The sequence below is a fragment of the Pogona vitticeps genome, chromosome 5 (genome assembly GCF_051106095.1).
Source record: "Pogona vitticeps strain Pit_001003342236 chromosome 5, PviZW2.1, whole genome shotgun sequence".
In the NCBI taxonomy this organism is placed as follows: domain Eukaryota; kingdom Metazoa; phylum Chordata; class Lepidosauria; order Squamata; family Agamidae; genus Pogona; species Pogona vitticeps.
The window spans coordinates 192957289-192981330 of record NC_135787.1 but is presented as its reverse complement, the minus strand read 5'-3'; the positions used below and the strand labels follow the sequence as shown (position 1 = coordinate 192981330).

The 24042-nt window shown below is 44.6% G+C and overlaps 1 protein-coding gene across 1 annotated transcript in view; it reads right to left on the bottom strand.

The window, feature by feature from the left end:
* The window catches only part of EXOC4 (exocyst complex component 4), a 432390-nt gene that overhangs the window by 63368 nt on the left and 344980 nt on the right, over nucleotides 1–24042 (bottom strand). The window contains exons 11-12 of the mRNA XM_073002480.2: nucleotides 18364–18583; nucleotides 1118–1254 (exon numbers count right to left, since the gene is read on the bottom strand). Of these exons, the coding sequence (XP_072858581.1) occupies nucleotides 1118–1254; nucleotides 18364–18583 (357 nt within the window). The remainder of the gene's footprint in view (nucleotides 1–1117; nucleotides 1255–18363; nucleotides 18584–24042) is intronic.

The following is a 24042-nucleotide window of genomic DNA, read 5'->3' as shown; positions in this document are numbered from 1 at the left end:
CCCCCCCCCAAGCTCTGATTATGGTGACAGCCTGTTTAATTAATTACTTACACACTCTGTGAAGCATCCCCTGATCCTACTGCCAATCAATTTGGTTGCATAAGTTTTATTATTATGAGGAAAGGGGGGGGCTTTACTACCCAATCTTATCCACATTATCCATAATAAAAAAGATTACTACCATACCCTTCTTCTTCTAACCAAGAAGGTCCCAAATGTTCTGGACACCACACTTGAAGAAGGATGCCAACACACTGAAACAAATTCAGAGGGGGGGGGTAACAGAGATGATCAGGGGGCTGGAAATCAAGCCCTTGGAGGAAAGATGGAAATAACTGGGCACATTTAGCCTGGAGAGAAGAAGACGGAGGGGAGATAGGACAGCGCACTTCTAATACTTGGAAGGCTGTCCTACAGAGGAAGGGCAGGATCTGTTTTTGATTGTTCCAAAGTGCAGGACACATAATAGTGGGCTGAAGTTACAGGAAGTTACAGAAAGATTTAAGCTGGATATGAAGGGAAACTTCCTAACTGTTAGAGCAGTATGACAAGGAAGCCCATGACCTCAGGAGGTAGTGAGCGCTCCAACTCTGGAGGCATTCAAGAGAAAACTGGGTAACTACATGTAGGATCTGCTTTGATTTGGATTCCTGCCTTGAGCAGGGGGTTGATTCGATGGCCCCTTCCAATCCGGTTATTCTATGATTCTATGCTTTCGCTTTTATTCACAGGGAAGGGCAACACATTCATTTCCGTATCACGTTCTGGAATTCCCATCCCTTAGAGATCAGGCTGTCCTTCACTTTGGTCTTTTAGGCAAGAAAAGCGTAATGATTAAGCAAGTGTTCAGGGAATACGTACATGCTCCGTTTAGCTTTTCCTTGCTGCTTTTACTGTCTTTTCCTCCCCCCCCCCCCCCCCGGCCAGGTTTCAGACATCTGCAATCTTAGAAATCTGTATTTTGTGATTTCGGGTATTTGTAATTTATGATTTTAACTGCACTTTTAATGTGACCTGGGTTGTCATAAGGAAGGGCAGGTTATAAATCACATTAGTAATAATAATTAAGTCACAACGTCTTCCATGCATCCCCCCCCTCCCACACAGCAGGTCTTGCCTGTAGGCGGTGGTGCAAGTGTCCTTGTACTCCTGGAGTTTGACGCACACCATGTTGAGGAACTGGTCAGAGTAAGCGCTTAAATCATGCATCAGGTTCATGAGGTCCTGGACCGTTTTCTCGACAATTACCGTGCTCTGAAAATGCAAACACAGGGTTCGGGGAGGGAGCAGAAAGATGGAAAACAGCGAGCGTTAGCTAAGAAAAGGCATTTCTTAAGCATCCGAACAGTAGTCCAAACAAAGAAACAAAATGACATTTCAATGCAACAATTAAGGACGATCCCGTAAAAGTGGCTTCTTCGACATCAGACTCTGCCTCTCCCGAACTGGGAACAAGCCAGACTCAAAGACAACAGAAACTCCCCTCCCTTAGTCAATGGGAGGCACCAGCAGGCCACAGAGTAAGGAACACCCTTTGAGCAGAAATTTTCGAGGAGTGGGGTATTGATGGATTCCATTTCCAGCTGACCAGGAGTCGCAGGACTAAATGACAAGTTGACTTCAGTTGCACTGGTGACTCAACTTGGTTTTTTGGGGTTTTCCCCCCTAATGACTTGTTCTGTACTCAGAACCCACCCACCCTTCCCTTTTTCGGGGGGGGGGGGAAGCTTACTTTTAATAGGGACTCAGAAGTGGGGCTTGGGACTTGGCACCAAAGTTTTGGACTTGGGGCTTGGTACCAAAAAGACTCAGACTTGGACTTCAGACCCAAAGACTTGCCAACATCGATGTCATGGATGCCCTCTTTACCTCCCAAGCTAACATGCTACAGTGGGGTCTTGACTTAAGAACGGCTCGAGTTAAGAACATTTTGACTTAAGAACCACTCTCACAGGAAAATATTGACTTGACTTACATACTTAGATTCGAGTTAAGAACTGAAAAAAACCATGTGGGAGGCAGGGAAAGTGCAAAATGTGAACTTTCCGTTAACTGTTGGCCAGTGAAAAGGGTGCCTGTCTGCTTCCTCACTCCTCCCAGCGTTTAGAGAGTGGATTGGGAGACAGTCTTCGGGCTTCCTGGTCCTGGACTGCCTGGACTGTATTTTCCCTGCCTGCCCTGAACCTTTCTTGACCTAAGAAAAAAAGAAACAAAATATCCCCCTCTAGTGGTCGAAGGCAGAATAGCAGCTTCCCATTAGTTTCTATGGATGGAAAAGAGCAGATACGGATCAAATGGTTCTCAATGCATTCCTATGGGAAATGCAGATTTGACCTGAGAACTTTTTGACTTGAGAACCGCCTTCCAATACGGATTAATTTCTCAAGTCAAGACCCCACTGTATTCGCAAGAGTTATTCACTGACTTAGGCCATTCTCAATTGTCTGATGCAGTTCGTGACTCAAAAAATATGAACTGAAATGCATTTAAAATATGTATTTTAAAAAGGAATAAATTTAGGACTGTGCCTTATTTATTTATTTATTTATTTATTTATTTATTTATTTATTTATTTATTTATTTATTTATTTATTTATTTATTTATTTATTAATAAATAAATAAATAAATAAATAAATAAATAAATAAATAATTTATAGACTGGGTCTACTCTGGGCGGCATTACAAAATTTAAAAACAATAGAACCAATAAATATGCAAAAATCCAAGATGTAAAAATGTAAAGATAAATATATGTTTAAAAACTATGTATCCGCCATTCTGAGCAAGGCTCTGGGTTGGATAAAAAAAAAAACAACAGGAAAGTTAGGTGTAGAATATTTCAGACCATTCACTTTGATCGCGCCACACTCTAGTCATCATACACACGACACATAAAATATATGCTGTGAAAGAAAACAAGATTGTTTGGAACACTCAGGCTAGACATCCTAGAAAGAGATGTGGAAGAAGGCTGACTGACTGACTTTCTGATTGATTGATTGACTGACTGCTTGATTATTGATTGATTATTGATTGACTGATGGATGGACGGATGGATTCATTAGATTTTTATATCGCCCATCTAACCCTGTGGTTACTCTGGGCAGTTTAACAAAGAATGAACAAAAAACAATAATGTAATGTAATCTGTGCCAACATAAACAACAAACTGAATTAATTAATAAAACAAATTAAAGCATTTAGAACATGTAAACCATCATCAAAAGATTAAAGGGGCAGCAATTAAATGGAAGGCTAGGACACTCAGATCTCAGTTTGGCACATTTTGAAAGGCCTGCTGAAACAAGTACATTTTAAAGAGGTTTTTTTAAAAAAAGGACATCAGGGAGGGGGCACGGTGGATTTCAGAGGGTGAGGACGTTAATGGAACCAAAAGGGGAAAAGGAAGGCAAAGAAAGGATGCTGAGAATTTCTTGGCAGGAGAGACGGCACTAGGCATGGGTTCTACTGAGAGGAGAGACCGTTGGCAGATCAGCTTCTCAACCCACCACCACCCAATCCTTTGCCTGGCTCAGCTCACAATAACAATCCCAAATGGGATGGGGGCTTTCGGTTTAAACCAAAAGGCTATAGTTTAATTTTTTTTATTTTGGCTTTGAAGCCAAGAGTTTTGTTTTCCCTTTTCTGTTTTGGGAATTTCACTCTCCTTTGAAACACACATCAAGATCAATGCTGGGGAAGAATGTCTGTTTTTATTGAACAAATTAAGGTAAAAGGGGGGAAATGTGAAAAGCTACCAACTAGACCAAGTGGTTTAGGCCAGTAGTTCTTAATCTTTGTTACTCGGATGCTTTTGAACTGCAGCTCCCAGAAACCCCAGTCAGGACAGCTGGTGGTGAAGGCTTCTGGGAGTTGCAGTCCAAAACTCCTGAGTAACCCAAGGTTAAGAACCAGTGGCTTAGGCATCGGGTTATGGAGCTGGGAGTCAGGAGTTTGATTCCCCCTTTTGCCTCCCTGGAGAAGAGCCAGCCTGGGTAACCTTGGGCAAGCTGCACAGTCGCAAGGCTGCCCCTAGAGGAAGGGAATGGTAACACACCTCTGAGTCTTCTCTACCTGGAAAACCCTGGAAAGGGTCACTATAAGTTGGAATTGTTTTGATGGCACAATTAATACTATGGAAACAAATCATCAAAGAAAATGAAGAATGTAACACAGTTTGGACAAAGCAGAACAATTTTTCCCAGCCAATTCTAGCTGGACCTCTAAAGAAGCCAGGCCCATTCACAAAGCTGAGAGATGTACACCAAACATGGAAACAGAAGGGTCAAGCGGCACCTTAAAGTCTAACCAGCTTATTTCAATGTGTGAACTTTCACATTTCTCAGACATGATGTATTTGAGGAATGGGACTGCAAAGGCTGATACTGAAATAATTCTCTTTTATTTTGAAGATTTGTTGTTGTTGTTTAGTCGTTAAGTCGTGTCCGGACTCTTCGTGACCCCATGGACCAGAGCACGCCAGGCCCTCCTGTCTTCCACTGCCTCCCAGAATTGGGTCATATTCATGTTGGTCGCTTCGATGACCCTGTCCAACCATCTCATCCTCGGTCGTCCCTTTCTCCTCTTGCCTTCACACCTTCCCAACAGCAGGGTCTTTTCCAGGGAGTCTTCTCTTCTCATGAGAAGATACCATGATGCTTTTCTTTTTCTTTTTAGTATACATGCTCAGACAAACTAAGGGAAGCTCCATTGCTGGAAAGGAATAGAAGTTACTGTTTAAGTTTGACCCTGAAAGAGACAGATTCCACATACTACAAGATGTCACTCATCCATCTGGGAGCTGGTGGGCTTCCCGCAGGAAATGCACTGCAGAACCAGATGTGTTCCACCAAAGGCTGGTCCTATCTAGAGAAGGTGTGGGATTAGCAGACCTCCTGTTTCCACCCTACTGTCGCCACTCTGAACTGTCCACTTGGATAAAAGGCACACGTAGACACTTTACGCTTTCAAAAGGTGTCTGGATGGAACGGCAGCAATGCAGCACCAGTGGATAATAACTGTAATAAAAAGATTACTAGAAAGAAAAGGAAAAAATATGAAACACAGTCTCTACTGTTTGTTTCTGCAAGAAACGGCTCTAGCTATGTGGAAGACAGAAGAGGAGCATTCTTGGATCGAAAGAGGGATCCTAGCATCTGGTTTGGCACCCAACCTCCCTAAAGATAGGAAAAAACACATTTTTTGAGACTTCACTTTCCAGATTCCCAACCAGCATGAACATGGACCATGGTGGTTGGGGGGATTCTGGAAACAGTAGTCCAAAAATGTAACTTTTCCCATCTCTTTGCCTGGAAAAAGGTAAACCTCTCCTGCCACACAGAGGACAGATAGATTCAGTGGGAGACTCTTCCCCAACAAACCACGTTCGCTGGTGTTCACAGAGGTTGTGGCAAAGGGATGAGGGCTGCCCCGTCCCCTCCCTTACATTTACGAAATCTCCGTTTTAAAACCATCAAAGGCAGTATTATTGCTAGGACTTTGGGCAGGGGATTCTGTAACTGAGGCACGCGGTGAAAAAGCTCTCTGGGCCCCAAGGCCCCCTCCTCTTGTCTTTTCATGTACTTGTTGCTCTTTCTACCCCACTTTTCCTCCAACGACCTTAAGGTGTTCTCTACTCCCCATCTCCCAAGGGTATTGCCACAAGACCCTGTGAGGAAAGTCAAGCAGAGAACCTGACAGAGAGAGATGGCAGGTTCAACAAGGCGAAGCAGGGATTTGGAGGCCAGGTTCCACACCTGTTTAGTTCAGCATCCCAACCACTGTAACACGCTCTCTGGCCCTATAATATTAAAATCTGCCCATCACGTCATGCAATGTCCTGTATCATGTCCAAATGGTGTGCTTGCGAAGAAACCTACCCCTTACTTCTCCCAATAACGGTCAATCATAAAACAGACCCAATCCTCATTCCAAGGTTCCCTTTTCCAGGTCCTTTGCTCCAGAGAGCTGCATGGCCTGACACCATAGTTAATTGTGCAGCACCTTGCCTGCAGCTGGCCTACTTGCCCACCTTTCCTTCGCCTGAGCCATGGCAGAAGGGATGAGAACTTAAGGGCCGAAGCCTCTTCTACGGCCTGGTTGCAGTTTGCATATTGAATTAAAGTCCTCCGTGCAGGAGATGCTATCAAGGGCGAAAAAGTAAAGTGTTCTCTGTCTCCCCCCCCCCCTCCTCACAAGGGCACGGCAAGTCGGACACTTTTGCATGTAAAGTTGCAAAAGCTCATCAAAGTTAGAGCTTCTCTGCTCCGGGCTTCTCTCCCCCCCACACCCCCGGCCGCAAGCCTGGCTTCCTTCTCTGCATCGATTTTAAGATTAAAGCACTGCAAGAAGGATCCAGATCCATAATCCTGTTCCTGCGGATTTACTGGTGAGTGACAGGAATTGATTCTGCAGTCCAACCTGTTAAAAAGAATCAGCAAGCCTCGCCTGCGCTGGGGGCCGCAACGGAGGCTCGCTGCACGGGGGACACATCACGCGAAGGAAGGATTGGCGGTCCTCAAAGGCACTTGGCCGAGGGTGTCCTTGTGCATGGGGGAGGAACGCTTGAGTTCTGCACCCAGGGGGAGTTTCCTTGCAACGCCCCTCCTCTAGTGCCTCCCACCTGTACCCACACCATCTGGGGCTTGAGAAACTTGGGGAGGGGCCGCAGACCTGGGGGGGGTCATTATGCCAAAGCTTGTGGGCTGAGTGTTGTGGGGTAGGTTGCCCCTGGGCTGACACTATCATCATCATCATCATCATCATCATCATCATCATCATCATCATCATCATCATCATCATCATCATCATCTTAGAACTGCAGAGCTGGAAGGGACCCTATAGATCATTGAGCCCACCTCCTGTCAAAAAGGCACACGGAGGAAAAGGAAAACGGGCCTTCCCATCAGCAAAGGTGTTAAGATAAGAGTCTGTTTTATCTCCCTACCTGTTCAATCTCTACCCAGAATACATCACACGGAAAGCTGGATTAGCTGCTTTGAGCACTCTTTGGAGCGGAACGATAGAGCTCTTCTAGGGAGCTCCCTTGTTTGTTCAGCGGTCGTAATTACTTTTCCTCGCCAACCTCCTGCTGGCGTCCACGTATCATTAATTTCAGAGCAGAGCGCCTTGGAAAACACGCTCTGTTGTCCCCCCCCCCACTTGCCATTGTGTGGAAGGGGGTCTATATACAGCCGCGCTCTCCGCTGACCCAGGATGGGACGCAGCCCCCGCTGGGAAGGGAGCTGCAAATATATAAATCAACATGTCAGAGGGGAGCGCCCTGGCCTGACCCAACAGGGGTGCCCGATACATACAGGCTGGTTCCACTCTGTGTCATTTCACCTGCCGTCAGCAGCAGTAATCAATTACTCTGACAAGATCTTCAGCGAATCAGCTTACCATCAACTCCTCCCTTGTGCTTTCAGGATGAGGTGCACAGAAAACAGGCTGCACCTAATGGGAGAAGAGATGCCCCCTCCCCAGGCAGCAGCAGTTGCCAAAAAACAAAAAAGCAAAAACCAACAACAACATTTAGGAATACTGCCAGTGACTTTACACTGAGCCGGACCGCTGGTTCATCCAGCGACTAGATTTGGCCAAAGATAATCAACCATAACTGACAGAGGTTATCTGGATCTGGGATGAGTTCCTTTCCTACCTCTTGGTGGAGACCCTGGTATTCTCTGCTGTCCGGCCATCTAAGCACTAATCAAGGTCAACCCCGATTAACTTCTAAAACGCACATGGCTGGCGTATTAAGGGTAGGATGGTTGGACGACACAGAGGCCAACCCTGTGGGGCAAGCAGTGGGAAAGGGGAGTTACGATGGTGTCTTCCTTATGAGGCATCCGGATGATCACTGGGGGAAGCAGGATACTGGCCTAAAGAAGCATTTGGTCTGACCCAGGCAGGGGGTTCTTATGTTCTTGTGACATCCATCAAGGTAACCTGGCCCCCTTTATTTAAAAAGGATTTTGCTAGGTGGAAGGAGACTAGACACCAAGCAGGTCCTGCATAATCAGAATCACTTTAAAGCAATGGTCCCCAACCCTGGGGCCTCCAGATGTTCTTAGACTACAACTCCCAAGCTCGCTAGGCCAACTCTTCTAATGGAAGAACGTGGGCAACCTCTGTGGGTCCGGGAGGCATTTTGGCTCCCTCTTGGATTCAAGAGGGAGACACAAAACCAAACGCCACCCCTCTCCTGCAGCGGGTGCAAGGAAAGCTTTATGCCAGTTTCTTTTGGAGGGGATCTGCTCTGCGTGAAGGTTTTGTCCCCTCCCTGGGTACCACCATGTCCTTCCACCCCCTGGCCCATCTTTAGAGCCCTTTGCCTTCTCTTCTCCCTATCTTTATCTGCCCAAGGGCCACTTTATTTTTTTTCTCATGAGCAGCAGTGCTAGGAAGGGCCTTGTCTCTGAAGGAGCCTTGGTCTGGCCTAGTCAGGTGATGCTGAGTTCTTTAAGGTGCCTGGCTGTAACCCAACCAGTGGGTCGGGCCCAAGCGATGATCCATGGAACTCCACAGGCATTCCAACCATGTAGGAACCCCAAGAAATGTCAGGCCTTTCCCTTTTTGATTTATGTCTGCTACCAGAGCAGATGGCTTCCCACCCATCTTGCGCTACGGAACTCCCAGGCCGTGGCGGATTTCACAAAGTAAGCATTTCCGTTCTGTTGTGTTGCTCGTACATGATTTCCCCCTCCCCATGCTAACTGCAGACAAGTTACTGTCCTGTGAAAAAAATCCATTTAGCTCGAGGGACGCTGGCTGCAAAGCGGGAAATGAAGGGCACGGGGGAACCAGGCGAGCTGGCACCAGGCGAGCGTGGGTACAGCCATCCGCAAAGCGCTCATCCATTACCCAATCAGCGGCATTTCCAAACCCAGCAGGGTCCAGCTGGGGTCCTGCTGGGAAACAGAAATTAACTTGGAATGGGGGTAATTCATCTTCAAATGCAAGGCATTTTTCTCAAACGCAGTGTGGCAATAAAGAGAAGCAATCCAGAAGTCACTTGGCACCATATGGGAGCTTGGGAAACCGGGTGGCGCTCAAGACCGGAGTGGCGTTCCATCTTTGCTTTTGAAAACAACCAACAGCCTTGTGACATTTTAAGGACTAAAAAGTGGCATTCGGCATACGCTTTTGTGGGTTGCCGTGCACTTTTTCAGAGGCAGAGGAAAGTTGGCTACAGCCCTCGAAAGCCAAAGGAAGCACCTTGGTCTTTGAGGGGCCACCGAGGTCCCCTTCTTGCTTTCGCTGCAACGGCCAAGGACAGCAACATCCTTGGAAACCTTTGCATTTGGACTTTGGCATGCAAAACGTACCACCACATGGTTAAGTGACACGTGTACCTGCCAGTGGTTCTCAGGGTGGATCATCCATAGCCCGACAACTACAATGACACAACAATGGTTACAGGTTGCCAGATTTTGGGGGAATATCAGGAAAAACCTCTTAACTGTTAGAGCAGTACAACAATGGAATCAACTACCTCAGGGGGAGGTGGTGAGGGCTCCAACACTGGAGGCAATCGAGACAAACTTAAGACAGCCACCTGGCAGGTATCCTTTGATTTGCATCGAGCAGGGGGTCTGGACTCGATGGCCTCATAAGCCCCTTCCAACTTCATTATTTTATGATCCTATGTCCTCGTGTTTCTTTAGCAAAATGAGAGCCAAAGGTGAGAAACTCTGGAAGTGCCTCCGAGCAGCTGCAGAGACAGAGAAGCCATCTTTCTCAGTCCTCTCCCCTCACTATGATTATCAGAAGCCGAGCGAGCAAGTCCATGGGCAAACAAAAGGCTTAGGACATGAGGGGTTGTCGCCATAGACAACCAGCATCTCTGGCAGCTAGAAGCACCCAGAGGCGCTGGACAACCTGGAAGCTTAATCCAGAGCTTTTGGGTGAAGTGGCCTGGCCCTTAGAGAACAAATGATGCGCTTAAAGGATTCTTCCATCTGTCCTCAAGGCCAGCAGTCTTGGCATCTTGGCCCATCTGGCCAACCTTTTCTGGACTTTTGTCACGGCCAGTTCTTAAGGTCAGATTATTATTTATACTGGCCAGACGCTTTCCCCACATTTCTTTTCCCCAAATGTCATCAAAGCCCAGACAGCTGGCAATGAGACACTCAAGCGACAGTAACATATTGTCAAGAGGACTGGACTTTTCATGGCCTTTTCTACAACAGAGGGCATGATCTACAGCTGTGAGTGGGACAAAGTGTTATTGGAAAACCTTTGGGCTCATTTCCTCCACAACCACCAAAAGGCCATTCGTTCTCGAGACGGTCAAAAGCTCAAACCACACCAACTTTCTCTTATAAACTTTGCAGCCCTGGCTACGCATGTGGCTTGCCATAAGTCAGCACCTGCCTTACTGATGGTGATTCAAGGCAGATATGCCAGGAATGCCAGATTTCAAGCGTCTCTTCGGAAGAGGAATAAAAATCCCCAACAACAAGAACAGAGAGGAACATGTTTGGAAAAACCCCTCACTTCTGAACACTGCTTGTAACCCAATGGGGTGCCCCTCTTTGCTCTGCTGTCCCCTTCCAGGAACATCAATATGGTTCCCCCACAGAACCTGTGCATTTCCAGAAAGCAGCATCCCAATGCCAATGTCCCACCACTTTCCCATGCCAACGAGCTGGCGTTGTATGGATACCTCTCACAAGGGAAACAGCACCTTTACAGTGCAGTGCTTTGCATCATATATTTCTCCCAGAGTCATTTGGAGAGGTCAAAAGGAGTTTCCTTTCCTCGAAGTCTTCACAGTGGAAGTGAGGTTTCAGGCTTTGCTGATGCTGGGCGGAAGATAGTGGGTGCAAAACCAATGAGATGTGAGCAAAGAAGGAAGAAACCATCAGAAGCAGAAATACAAGTGCCACTAATACTAGGAGGGTGGCTATGAGAAACCGTAACACAAATCTGTCAGAACCAATATAATCAATAAACAAAAATCCAAGCAAACGCGAAAACCCTTGTGGCATCTTGAAGAGGAACAAGTTTTCGTTGGCATAAACTAGCTTCTAAATAATCAGGGCCAAACAGGCCAAAACCTGAGCCTTGGAGGGCTGGGCTTGGAGGGCCTGGTCCTCCAATCATATATATGATTATTGAAAACCTAGAAAGCTGACAGCATCTTAAAAAGCAGAGGGATCACTTTGCCGACAAAGGTCTGCATAGTCAAAGCGATGGTTTTTTTCAGTAGCAATGTATGGAAGTGAGAGCTGGACCATAAAGAAGGCTGACCACCAAAGAATTGATGCTTTTGAATTGTGGTGCTGGAGGAGGCTCTTGAGAGTCCCCTGGACTGCAAGGAGAACAAACCTATCCATTCTGAAGGAAATCAACCCTGAGTGCTCACTGGAAGGACAGATCCTGAAGCTGAGGCTCCAATACTTTGGCCATCTCATGAGAAGAGAAGACCCTGATGTTGGGAAAGTGTGAAGGCAAGAGGAGAAGGGGACGACACAGGATGAGATGGCTGGACAGGGTCATTGAAGTGACCAACATGAATTTGACCTAACTCCGGGAGGAAGACAGGAGGGCCTGGCATGCTCTGGTCCATGGGGTCACGAAGAGTTGGACACGACTTAACAACTAAACAACCACAAGGAAGCTGAATGCAGACCTCTTACTGCAACAGCTGCTTCTAACTAAAAAATGGAATTGTTTGTGTGCTGGGGAGCTGTGACATGTGCCCCGAGGACTCTTATGAGGTCCTTGGTCAAGAGTCTGTGGCCAACCTGTCAAAAGCCTAGGTGGGCTTCAGCCCACTTTAACAAATACTTCCCTCTGCTTATTCTCTATTGCATGTGTCCTATGTATCCTCTGAAGACTGTTCTGATAGTTATCTGAGGTTTCATTTGAGAAAAGGGTCACTAAAAGTAAACTTCAGTACAGCCAGAATTGATCAGGATTTTGGTTATGGCTAAACTCTAGAGGAGAGATTGCATAGAGAGTCTCTCTTGTGTTTCCTGCTCTCTCTGACCCCCTCCCTTTCTTTCTTTTTTCTTTGATTCCAACCTTTTTGCAGAGCTAAATAGGCTTGAAAACTTAAAGTGCACCCTTTAGTCTTAATAAAAAATATACAAGTGAAAGAATGAAGGCATGCATGTCTACATGAAAATGACATTAAGATTGTTTTAGGGCACACGGAAGCCGCTCAAAGAAGGTTTTGCCCATAAAGGCAGTCTACAATTTAATAAAAATGAAAATAAAGATGCACATAGCTGGAAGCTGCCCTTCAAAAGCCCATGGGCAGCAAACTCAAAAATCACCCAGTGTTCATTACTATAGGGAGATATACTGTATTTCCATTTAATTTACAACAACTCCTTCTAAATGTGCATCTATACATTGTTGCTATATGGCATCAAACTGCCTTTGAATTAATGGCCTATGAATGAGTGACTTCTAGGCTATGGCTTCCTTGATGGAGTCAATCCACCTCATATTTGGTCTTCCTCTTTTCCTGCTGCATCTATAGTGAGCAATTATCATATTCAAATACATAAATATCCCCTTTTCTTATGGTTCAAACTTTCCCCCTTTCTTGGCGATGTGGGAGCATCACTATTGCTACCCACGGCTGCTCAATCCACTGATCTTAAATTCACTCATGCCTGTCTCTAAAATGCCGCTGTGATTTTTGGATTTTTGTACTACCATCCACACACTATCACAGCACAGAGGCAGGCAGCTGTGCAGGCACATGAATGCGTCATCTTTCCGGCAAAAGAGGAGTTTATTTTCTATATACCACAGCAAAGATGCAGAAGCAGCTTAATTGCCAGGCTTCACATTCTTTAAGATATAATTTAGCAACAACATGTTAGGAATGAATGCGGAGATCATGGTACTTGCACAACTTCCGCCTGGTTTTTTATTCTCCAAGTGGCAAACTCCTCTCTTCTGAAAGTCTTTGCTCTTTCAGAGCTTCCCCTCCTGAACGCTCTCTTGTCACGTTGTGCGAGGGGGGGAGGGAGGGTGTTGGAGGGAGGTCCTTTCAGAAGACAACTTCCTCAGCTTTCCGTTTGAGAAGCGATTAATCTTGCTTTTGTCTCTGCAAGAGTCTGCTGTCACCTTACGCTTTTTACAAAAAAAAAATCTGGTATAATTATGTGTGTTAAGAATGGTGAGGGAAACCAGACACTAAACAGTGGCAGACATTTTATAACTTGTGGAATCTATCAGAAGGCGTTCTGTCTGCCACCGGTTCCGACTCCTGTAGTTGTATTTCACTCCTCATAGTGCAAGCATTAAAAATGGAAATGGCGTTAGGGTGCACAGAAATTCGCAACTCTCATCACTCCATAGAGGTAAAACATGCAGAAAAAGAGGAGGAAGTAATGCTGTCTAACCTTCCAAGGTGGCCCGTGTTGCAATTTTGAAAACACTGCATAAAAGTGAAATAACAAGAAATTATTTCAGAGATTGCCAGGTGCGAACCAACACCATTGTTTCACTCAGAAACTGTTCATAATGAGGAATGTTATTTCTCCTACTCCAGTGTAAATCACCAACTGGATTTTGGCCAGCCTGTGACAAAGATCTAGCAGGTGATTCAAACCTACATACACGTACATGTATCGTGGGACGATTGCAACTGAAGGCCACGTCGGTGTCCTCCAGGCCTTTTAGATGGCAAAGTCTATAATCCAGACTTTTGGTCAGGGTGGCTAGGGCTGACGAGAGGTGTCGTGCAAAACAGTTGCAAGCACCATGCTGCTTACCTCTAGGCAAATTATGATATACTAGTGTGAATAAGCCAGTAGACAAAGAACTGCAAACTGAATTACTGCATTTTTCCGTGTATAAGACTATACTTTTGCCTAAAATCTTTAGATTAAAAATTGAGGGTCGTCTTATACACGGAAGTAAGCTGAGGAAAGAACAAAAACAAGCGGAGGGGAAAGCAGGAATCAAAGCGATCCTGCAGCACTTTGATCCCTTTCTCCCTACACTTGCTAAGCCCCACTTTGATTTCTTAATTTTGGATTAGAAAAGTGGTGGTGGTGGTGATCTTATACATGGGGACATCTTACACACAGGAAAATACGGTATAATATTATCAGATGCCAGCTCAGGCACAATACAGCTTACATGTTCAGCTGGGAATCATCCATTGCTGAATAAGCATATGCTGTCTGTGCATGTACAAAGTGGCCAGTGTTCACTCTGTGGAGCCTATCGTAGGGTAGAGGGCATAGCCCAACTGACATCTTGATATTTAGGGGTTCCTGAGGATTTTGTGAATGATCACAAATTCCACTGACAACTTAACACATGTTTTCTCAGGCAGTTTCCCAAATTCTTTACCTCTTTCTTTTTTTCTGCTACACTGTCTTTTGAGCATTTCATGTCATTGTCAAGAGTTTTGGTTTTTCGAACATCTGAGAGATTGCTGAAGAAAGAGTGATTAAGGAAAAACAAATTAATAGGAAGGGAAATGATGGGTAGGCAGAGGAGGGCTTCTAGAATGCTGATGCCTAACGCTGCTCGATGCTCAATCCCCTCTGAGCTATTGAAGACTTCTCCTCAGCAGTTCCCCTAACTCTCTGACCGCCTTGGTGCAATCCAAGTACAAAGTTCACAAGGAAACACACAATGCAGCCATTCTTTCTTCCATGATCTGCACCACTAGTCTTCTGAATCAATGGTGGCAACTTGTGGCTGGTAGACCAGGTCAACAAAGGAAGGACAGGAGCCTTTAGAGATCACTGAGTAACCATGTCAATTTCTTTGTGGCATCTGAAAGGATACACTGGCGTGGAAAGGATACCCAGCCAGGTGGGCCAACCCTCTTCTCAAAATTTTGGGCATGGCCCTTCTCTGCTCTGATGTAAGCTGAGATGCTTTACTGAGAAATACCTACAAACAAAATTGGGCCATTTCCAGCTAAACAACTCCTGGATGTGGTCAAGTGGAAGAGAACAACCACACAGATCTGGCTGAATGGGTAAAAATGAAGATTTATGAGCACAAGGTCTGCCCTGTGAAGGCAAGCTTATCTGTGCCATTGGGCTAATTAAAGCAATCCATCACACAGTGTGTGTCTTGAGGCCGGGTCAGATGAAAAGCTGGGTATAAACTAAATGTCAGAAGGTGCTGATAAAAATACATACATACACGTACATACACATGGGCTGTGTATGTGAGTGTTTCCAAAAACCTAGGTTTTAAGGATACTGTATAGTGGCTTCAGTGAATTGCCACTATGGAGGAAGCCTTCTGTTTACTTGGTGTCTTCATTTTGGATCTAGGAAACTAACACGGAATGCTGCAATTCCCTGGCCATGCACACACCAGTGCTCTCCAGTTTGAAGGACATCTCACTCAGCACTACAACGAGGTACTTTAGAGTCCTGAGTTTATAACAGATTCCAGCATCTTGTTGGAAAAAAAGCATGTATGGAACAGCAAATTGCACAACGTCCCCCACCTTTGAAGGGATGTTTTCCATGCATCTGATTTCCAAATTTGGCTCACCAACTGATTTGGTGAGCATTCCAGCGCTGGAGACATTCAAGAGAAAACTGGACGACCATCTGTCAGGTCTGCTCTGATTTGGATTGGGTTGGACTCGAGGGCCTTAGAGGCCCCTTCCAGCTCAATAATTCTCTTTCTAAGATTCTATGTAACCAGCTCATGACCAGTTGCACAAAAGACACCCCACCAGAGCAGGGAACTCCTTGTGCAATTATCATTCTGCATGCAATTTCTTCCGACAGGATTCTGACCAAGATGTCCAAGTAAATGCACCCAACTCACTTTAAAAAAATCTGAAAAAGACTTGACCAAATCAACATTTCTGCAGAACTGAACAGTGCAAATTATCAGTAATTAGTAAATATGACTTAAAATGTGCTGTTTTGTATCTCCTATTTTATTATCAGGGTAAAAACAGGGGCCAACAGGAAAAATGTGAGCCTAGAAATAAAGAAACCCATATTTCTCAATGAGTCTTCTGCACTGCCTTGAGTTACGACTGCATTTGAATCTGAGCTTACAGTGGCTGTGAAACTCCCTCTTGGTGTCTCAGTTCAGCTACCAAGCATGAAGGCAGAGAGAAAATTAAAGGGAGTGTGCACATATGTGCACAAATATTCAGAGAAGAACATCTGAGAGGGATGAAAATTACTACACGGCTGCAAAGCATTATTTATTGATCAGTATTTCCACTCTAGCCTCAAAGGTCATGCTCACCCTTGAGAAGCAAGGAATGCAGGATTGATCGGTTACAACTGCCGCCTAATCGTTTCTGATTATGGCTGCAAATGGACCTGAAAGAAAACTCATTTGTTTATGGCACTCAACAACAAAACTCACGTGGCTGCCATCGGGAGCCATCTGAACGCCACTCATCAGCAGCATCCATCTGATTAACGTACAGCCGTTTGACAAGACGAGGACAGGATGGCTGGCAGCAATGTTTCCTCGGGAGAGCCACAAGTGATCTCTCTCCTCCAGAAGTGGGAGAGAAAGCCCATCCCGGCAACAGCCTCATCATCTCAGTCAAGTCATTAAGGCAGAAGCAGCTGTGCGGGTAGCCTTCAGATTGAGTTTTGCTAGACTGTCCGCTACCATAAGGCCTCTGTCAAAAAGACTTGCTTCCTATCACGCATGACGAATCCAAAGGGAAGACTTCTCTCAAGAGCAGCAGGGAATCAAACCTCTATTTAAAGAGCCTTGGGATGTCCAACAGTTGCATCAAGGATACCTCCTACCGGGTCTGAGGTCTAGGAAGAAGTAAATGCCAAGGGCTCCGCATTCATCCCAATGGATGACCCTACCTTAACAATGGCCTGCATGCTGGAAGCTGCCCAGGCTGCCTGCCCCAGGCTTCTTCCTGGATGAAGGGCAGAGGTTCTGACTGGCATGCGCTGGCTGAACAACTGAAGGAAAGGTGTGACTGTGGAAGCATCCCTGAAATCCTGACTCACAAATAGCTTGGCTCAACAAGCCCCCCACCCGGTTCCTCTCGAGTTCCATAACCTTCTTATAGCCTTCACTAGCAGTCAAATTCTCCAAGGAAAGACCAGAAAATTTCCAGGGTTTATCAGAATGAATTGTAGGATGGCCAATGCATATTTCCATGAGTGGAAATTCAGTATGTGGGATCAACAGCTGGTCTAGTGATAAGATCATTGGCGGGGGGAATGACTGCCTTCACACAAAAGAGCAAATCCACACAAAAGAGCAAGTCACTAGAAAAGAAAAAGGGAGAGAAGCTGCACCCTCACAAATTTATTTCCTGTTACTTGCAGTCAAGTCAACTTGACTGGCAACCCTTTTAAGTTTTTCAATGTGCACGAGATGTCAAAGGAGTGGCTTACCCTGTCTTGGTAATACCAGTAGGATTCCAGATCATAAATCACAAAGATAAACTGCTTCACTATAAAATGACCTTGGACATGGTCAAAACGGGGTGCAATTTTCATTCAGAACACACAAACAGTCTCAAAGACAGAATGATTGCATCTAAGAGTGCAGAATAACTCTTCCTCTTTGAAAAGATCAAGACTCTATAAAACGAAGCTAGTCTCAACCCATAACACTCTAACTGGCTCTATCTTCTCTCTGACCCATGTCAACATCCATGGTTCTCTCTCAGCTATAACACACAAGTGTCCAAGCTGCATGACGATCATATATAGAAATGTTTTCTCTTTGGTGCGTTCCTCACCTGCCCTCCTCTACCATCACCTATGCAGGGGATGTCATGCGCACTTCAGAAGTACAAGTGCTCATAGCGTCAGATCCCCCTAAGGAGAGACCAAATGCAAGTCGCTGGATCGGTGCATATCAACAACTGAAATACAAGGCTTTTGTAAAGTTTGCGGCTCTAAATTGCTCATTCCACATACACACAAAACCACTCAAATGCTTTTCATTACACCAAGAATAACTTACAACTATATATTACACCTGGGAAAATCCCATTCTCTCTCATTTATAAAAAGAACTGTAACTAGGTTTAGAGGGAACAGGGAAACCCACGATAAGGCGGCAGGTGATTCCAGACTCTCTGACCTTGTGAGCCATGGATCCACTATACCACTGCACCCAGTACACCACTTGATGTCAAAGCTCTGCATGAAGATCTGCACCAGCCTGGTTCACACAAATCTTCCTGAGCAAGGGAAGGCTATAAAAAAACAAGAGGACAGATTGGAAAGCCTCACTGCACACTAAATCCCACCTATCTGAACAGTATGGTAAGCATGGGAACCAGCTGGACGCAACCTGTGAGTTCAACGCCAAAGGAAGACGAGAGAAGGTGAGGTGCTCCTGGTCTTTCCTTTACACCCCAGACTGAGTGGGTAACCCCTTTTGGAAGTGCACTGCGCTACCTGCAAGAGAGGCCTCTGCACCCCAAGCATTTTCATTGTGTCTGCGTTGGCCAGTATCTTCAGTGGGTCAGTGGTCTTGGTGACACCTTCTATTTCCTTGTTGATTTCTCCCAGGACTTGGTGAAGAAAGATGTTCTTGATATACATGGTGAGAAATTCCCGGAGTGGACACTGTTTGGTGGGTCCGAGTCCCAAAGCATGCTCGATCTCTTGAATAAACCTGAAAGACATAAAAAGAGAGAAAGAGCTGATCATTCATAGGCTGGACAACCTAAAACGGGATTTAAGTCAGTAATTTTAGACATTTATAAAAGAGGTACGGGGAGACCAAAGATACTTCCATTTCACTCTGTTTTTCCAGAATGGGGTCCCATTAGAATGAATACACACTGTTTCATCTTAAAGGACAGATTACTTGTTTTAGAAGAGGACACCTCTCATTGGAACAACAGATAGCTTTCACTTTAAGGCTACTCTGGATCCTGAAGTGGCTCTGTGCTTGGAGAAGTTTTTTTTTTTTACGACGACTCTCAGAATCCCCCAGCCAACATGTCCACTGATAATGGGTGCTGATCGACTTGAGAACTGTAGATCAAAATAGGAACGTTTTGAAATTTTGCTCTGTAAAACAAAACCCAAGGCTTTGGTGTGCCCCGTACAACTGAAAATGCCAATCCTGGTTTGTCTGTCTCCCGAGAGCAGTCTCCATGATTCTGAGCTTCACGCTGGCGAACCGCCATTCCTTACTCTGCATATAAAAAAACTAAAAGCAAAGGTCTGGCAGCTTATGAACTTGGGTAGATAGGGAAGAAGATGATTAACCTCTTCCTGTAAGGCTATACTGACGTCAAAACTGCATCCTTCACTTCCCTGCAAAGAGAAACAACATATGGAAAAAAATAAGGACCTGTATTTTTTGTTTCATGCATGAAAATCAAGGGGAGGTGTATTTTGAGTGGCGCAATTGCGGGAGGGGAGGGTAACAACACTTTCCCCCATACACGCTTCCTCTGCTCAGACTCATCCTCCTGTCCAGGTTGATTTTGATTTATAAAAAGCAAACACGGGGTTAAGAGAATCACAGACATCTGTATAATATTCCAGCTGTGCTTAAACTGGCACCCTCAGGCAGGGAGCACATTTGAAATGCCATTTGATCCAGTCGTGGAAACTAAGATCACCGCCTTGAATCGGTTGTGGCTTTTGGGGGGGGGAGATAAAAACGGGGTACTTTATATGGCGGCCAGGGCAAGGGGAGGAGCTCACCCTTGCCTTGATGCAGAAACCCTAAAAAACTAGAGCGTTTATCAAATATCTGATAGGCTGGAGGAAAAGGCTGGCTTTCTACGCACAGCCCAAGGGAACCAGCGTAATCCAGATCTGTGCAGGTAATTTCCTTTAAACCTTTTCATCAAGGAAAAAAAAACACACATCCAGATGTAAATTTACAAGGGAATGAGACTGTTCTCAGCAGTCCCAACTGAAGCCAACTCATGCGAGCAGAAGTAAATGGAGGAAAAACCCATAAAGTTTTCTTTTTTAAAAAAAAAAGTGCTGTGGAGCGTATTTTCTCAGTGTGAGAGAGCGAGCTGGCTGGCAAGTCAAGGAAAGAAAATTCCCTTAACACATGGTAATTACGCTTATTTAACATAACAACTGCAGCGCTCCTAAAATGCTACCTGAGATTTCTGCAGATCAAGAGTTAAGCAAAGTTCTTTTCTGAAATGCTGGATTGTGGCCCCAGATGATTACCCTGAGAGAAAACTCCCCAAATCTAATGAAGAAGAAAAAAAGGTATGTAGGGGGGAAAAGACAAGGAAATCAGCAGGTCCTCCTGCTGTTTCAGAATTTTTGTACAGAAGAAAGATTCAGGCAGAAGCCCTAAAGATGGAGAGGGAAAAAGCAAAAATCTCTGTCTCATCTCCATTTCAGAAGCAAGCGCTTGCTGAGTGATATACAAATTTAAGGCATTTTATCTTTCTAGGAACTGCATTCAAGGTGATTTGTGACTACAATTAAGCAGTCCCTCTAGACGGAAAAGCACTTTAGGTAAAATCAAGACTCTATATTTTTGTGCAAACGACAAGCCATTGGGTTTTCAGAATCACATATACACATTTTAAAACGCTCCCCGCTTTCCAAAACTTAAGTCATTTTAATTCCCAGCTTTATTGCCTTGGCCTGTTGTAATATATAGGTAAGAGAAGTGTTGATAAAGAAACTACAGGGTGATTTTCATCTTTTGCAAAGGATAAATCTGTAATTGCTTTTTGTTGTGATGCCCTGTATCCCAACGCTGTTTTACTTAATTATTTATTTTTAAATGCAATTTTGCTAAATTCCAGTAAAAGAAAGCCATGTCCGTCCGGTCACAAGTGACTGATGCAGCGGTCAGTCTGGGCCTACAGATGGAAGGTGGTGTTCCACCCGTGTTCCAGGAAGGACTGGAGTTTCTCAGAATATTTAGCTAACATACTCCAGCAAACCTTCCTGAAAAACAGCCTGATCCTTCCCAGATCTTTTCCCTTTGGCCTGTATTCTAGGATGTACCCTGAACTCACTCTTTTCTGCACTTGAGCCTCCTCCCATTCCTCTTTCCTGACTATGATTCGGGATACGTCAAGTAGATCACCTCGTAGGAATGGAGGCAGTGGCCTGAATTTTTCCTGAGGGCCTTTTCAGACATGGACTAGTGGCACAAAAGCTTTTTCCTGATGGCAGGGCCTGTGCCCAACACACCTCTGCAGTGTGTGAAAAAGACAAGAACCATCCAGTTAGCTAGATGGATCTGCTGTTGTGCAGCTAGTATTATTCTGATACTCCAACAGCCACAGCAGCCTAAGTTTTTATTTAGTTTGAGAGGCATAATCTGATTTGCAACCATTATCAAGAAGAATGTATCAAATAAGAAAGAAAGAAAAGAGAATCCTACTGCAAAACCACATATTGGACACGTAAGATTCAACTAAAATCCAGTCGCCTCATCAGTAGAAAAAGAGTATTGCAAGTTAACTAAGGGCCAAATGTGCATTCCAAGGGAAGATGTTCATAACATCGCAGAATGATGGAGTTAGAAAGGGCTTATAAGGCCATAGAGTCCAACCCCCTGCTCAAGGCAAGAATCCAAATCAAAGCAGAGTGGACAGTAAAAAGGTAAAGGTAAAGGTTCCCCTTGACATTGAGTCCAGTCATGTCCGACTCTAGAGCGCGGTGCTCATCCACATTTCCAAGCCGTAGAGCCAGCATTTGTCCGAAGACAGTTTCCGTGGTCACGTGGCCAGCACGACTGGACATGGAGGGTTGCCCAATTTTCTCTCGAATGCTTTTTATTTTGGATCTGACTGTTCTTCCCTGATGAAACTCAAGGCACCATCACTGGTGCCATCACTGAGCTGGTTCAGATAATTTTCTCAATTTGCTGTTGATGTTTAGATTGGACAATCTTTAGCTCACATGACGATCACACTGTTTTCAGGAATATTTCTATATACTGCTTTGAAATCCCTTTGGGGACATCAGTAGGTTGTTTTTTTAAAAAATAAATATATAAATGAGCAGAGTTGCATTTGACAAAATGACTGTGTTGACGGAAGCTTCTTTCTTACAATACTCCTATATTATCTCTTGCAAACCCACCCATCCACCCCCATGCACACACTTCCTTTGTTGAAAAGAAATCTTACAGAGCCCTGGAGATGACAGAGGATACGGCGATTAAACATGAACGGAGCTTAATAAATATAATGAAGCCAAAACATCCACCCTATTGGATGTGTCACAGATCATTTGCTGCTGGAGATACACTCAATGAGGAAAGGAGAAAGACATAGCATTTGCGGAGGAAAACTAGACAGCGGGGAATTGGGTTACGTTATGGGACCAAGGCTGCCGTTAAGAACAAGCTGGTGACAAATCCTTTATTGCAGGCAAAGAAAAACAGTCCAGACTCTATGGAGTGCTCCCAATCTTCCCGGGTCTTATCCCCACTTTATTGGCACTCCTTCTATTTAGATTACAGTTTTCCAACCATAGTTCATAGCAAAGGCTTCCGGAAGGAAGAAACCTAAACAATCCTGAATCTAGCATCTGACCTGAAAGATTATTGTTCTTTCACATACCCCATATTTGGGGGCACTGAGATAAGATGGCACAGTGCAGGGCTTATATCAACACAAGGGACCATTTCTGGGTGACTTTGACAAGCAGCAGTGGAGGCTCATGAGATGATGATGCCTGCCTGCCTGCCTGCCTGCCTGCCTGGCCGCCCGCCCACCTCTCTCTCTCTCTCTCTCTAAACCATCTTTAACCTGCCTTTCTCCTTATAACGGACCTAAGCTAGATTACAACACTCAGAGGCAAGGAACATTTAAAAGCTAAAAACAGTAAGTACACAAATATTCAAAAAGAATCAAACAAATGCCACACTAAAAATGGTAAACAAAAGCAATATTAAAAACCAATTTGAAGCAACAAGGCACAACACTCCATTTAAAAAAAACCTCCCAGATAGTCAGTCACTAAGGAAAGACCTGTCTGCTTATGGATCTAGCCAAGATGGCGCCGACCTGGCCTTCCACTTGAATTTGCAAAGCCATTCACTCCTGGTGACATTCCATTGCGGACCCCCCCCCAATAAAACATTCTTATTTTTGTATTTGGGGAATATTTGTTTTGTTGTATTAGTTGCCTTTGTGGTATTTGCACATTTTCAATTCTTCCAAATTGTTTCTCATTTTGTCCAGTCATTGTCTGTTGCTTATTAAATACAGATAACATTTTTTGTAAGTAGCGTCCTTCTCCAACATTATAAATACTGGGGTGGGGGTGGGGGAATCAGAGGTCAGGACCTAATGCAGAAAGTGAAAGGATAGGGCTTGGCTTAGTTTCAAATGAAGGAGGACTGAAAACCGGCAGAAGAAAGGTCAGTTAGAGAAGATATGCAGATGTTACCATGCTACTGACAAGAAGCACCAATGATTTGAGATGACTTCTGATGAAAGTGAAAGAAGAAAATTCAAAGTAAGGATCAGAGCTGATCGTTGTTGTTGTTTTTGTTGTTTTTGTTGTTGTTGTTGTTGTTGTTGTTGTTGTTGTTGTTATTTCATATAAAGTTCCCTCCAACTTATACTAGGCAATTGAAGCTGAACATTAAGAAGACCAAAACACCACAATTAAAGAACTGGGTAACTTTAATGTGGGCTGGAAAAGACTGATGTTTTTACAGATATTCTGCACATTAGTTCAGTCATCAATCCAACGGAGGACTGAAACCAAGAATCCCAAGAAGGACAGCACTGAAGGAACTAGAAATGATCCTGTGTAGAGTACGGAAATATCACTTGAAATCAAAGCCAAGATCATACACATCATGATATTCATAAATGCTCTGTACGGATATAGAAGCTAGACAGTGAGGAAAGCTGATGGGGAAAAATTATTGATTCAACATGTGGTGCTGGAGAGAGCTTTACATATAGTCCGGACTGCCAGAAAGACAAATAAATGGGTGCTAGATCAAATCAAACCTTCTTTGAAGCAACAACAGCTACTGAGGTTACCATACTTTGGGCATGTCATGAGAAGGCACAACTCAGTGGAAAAGACAACGAATTTGAGAAAGACGAAATTTGGGCAGCATGAAGAAAGAAAGATATACTGTGTACTGCTTATATGCTGCCT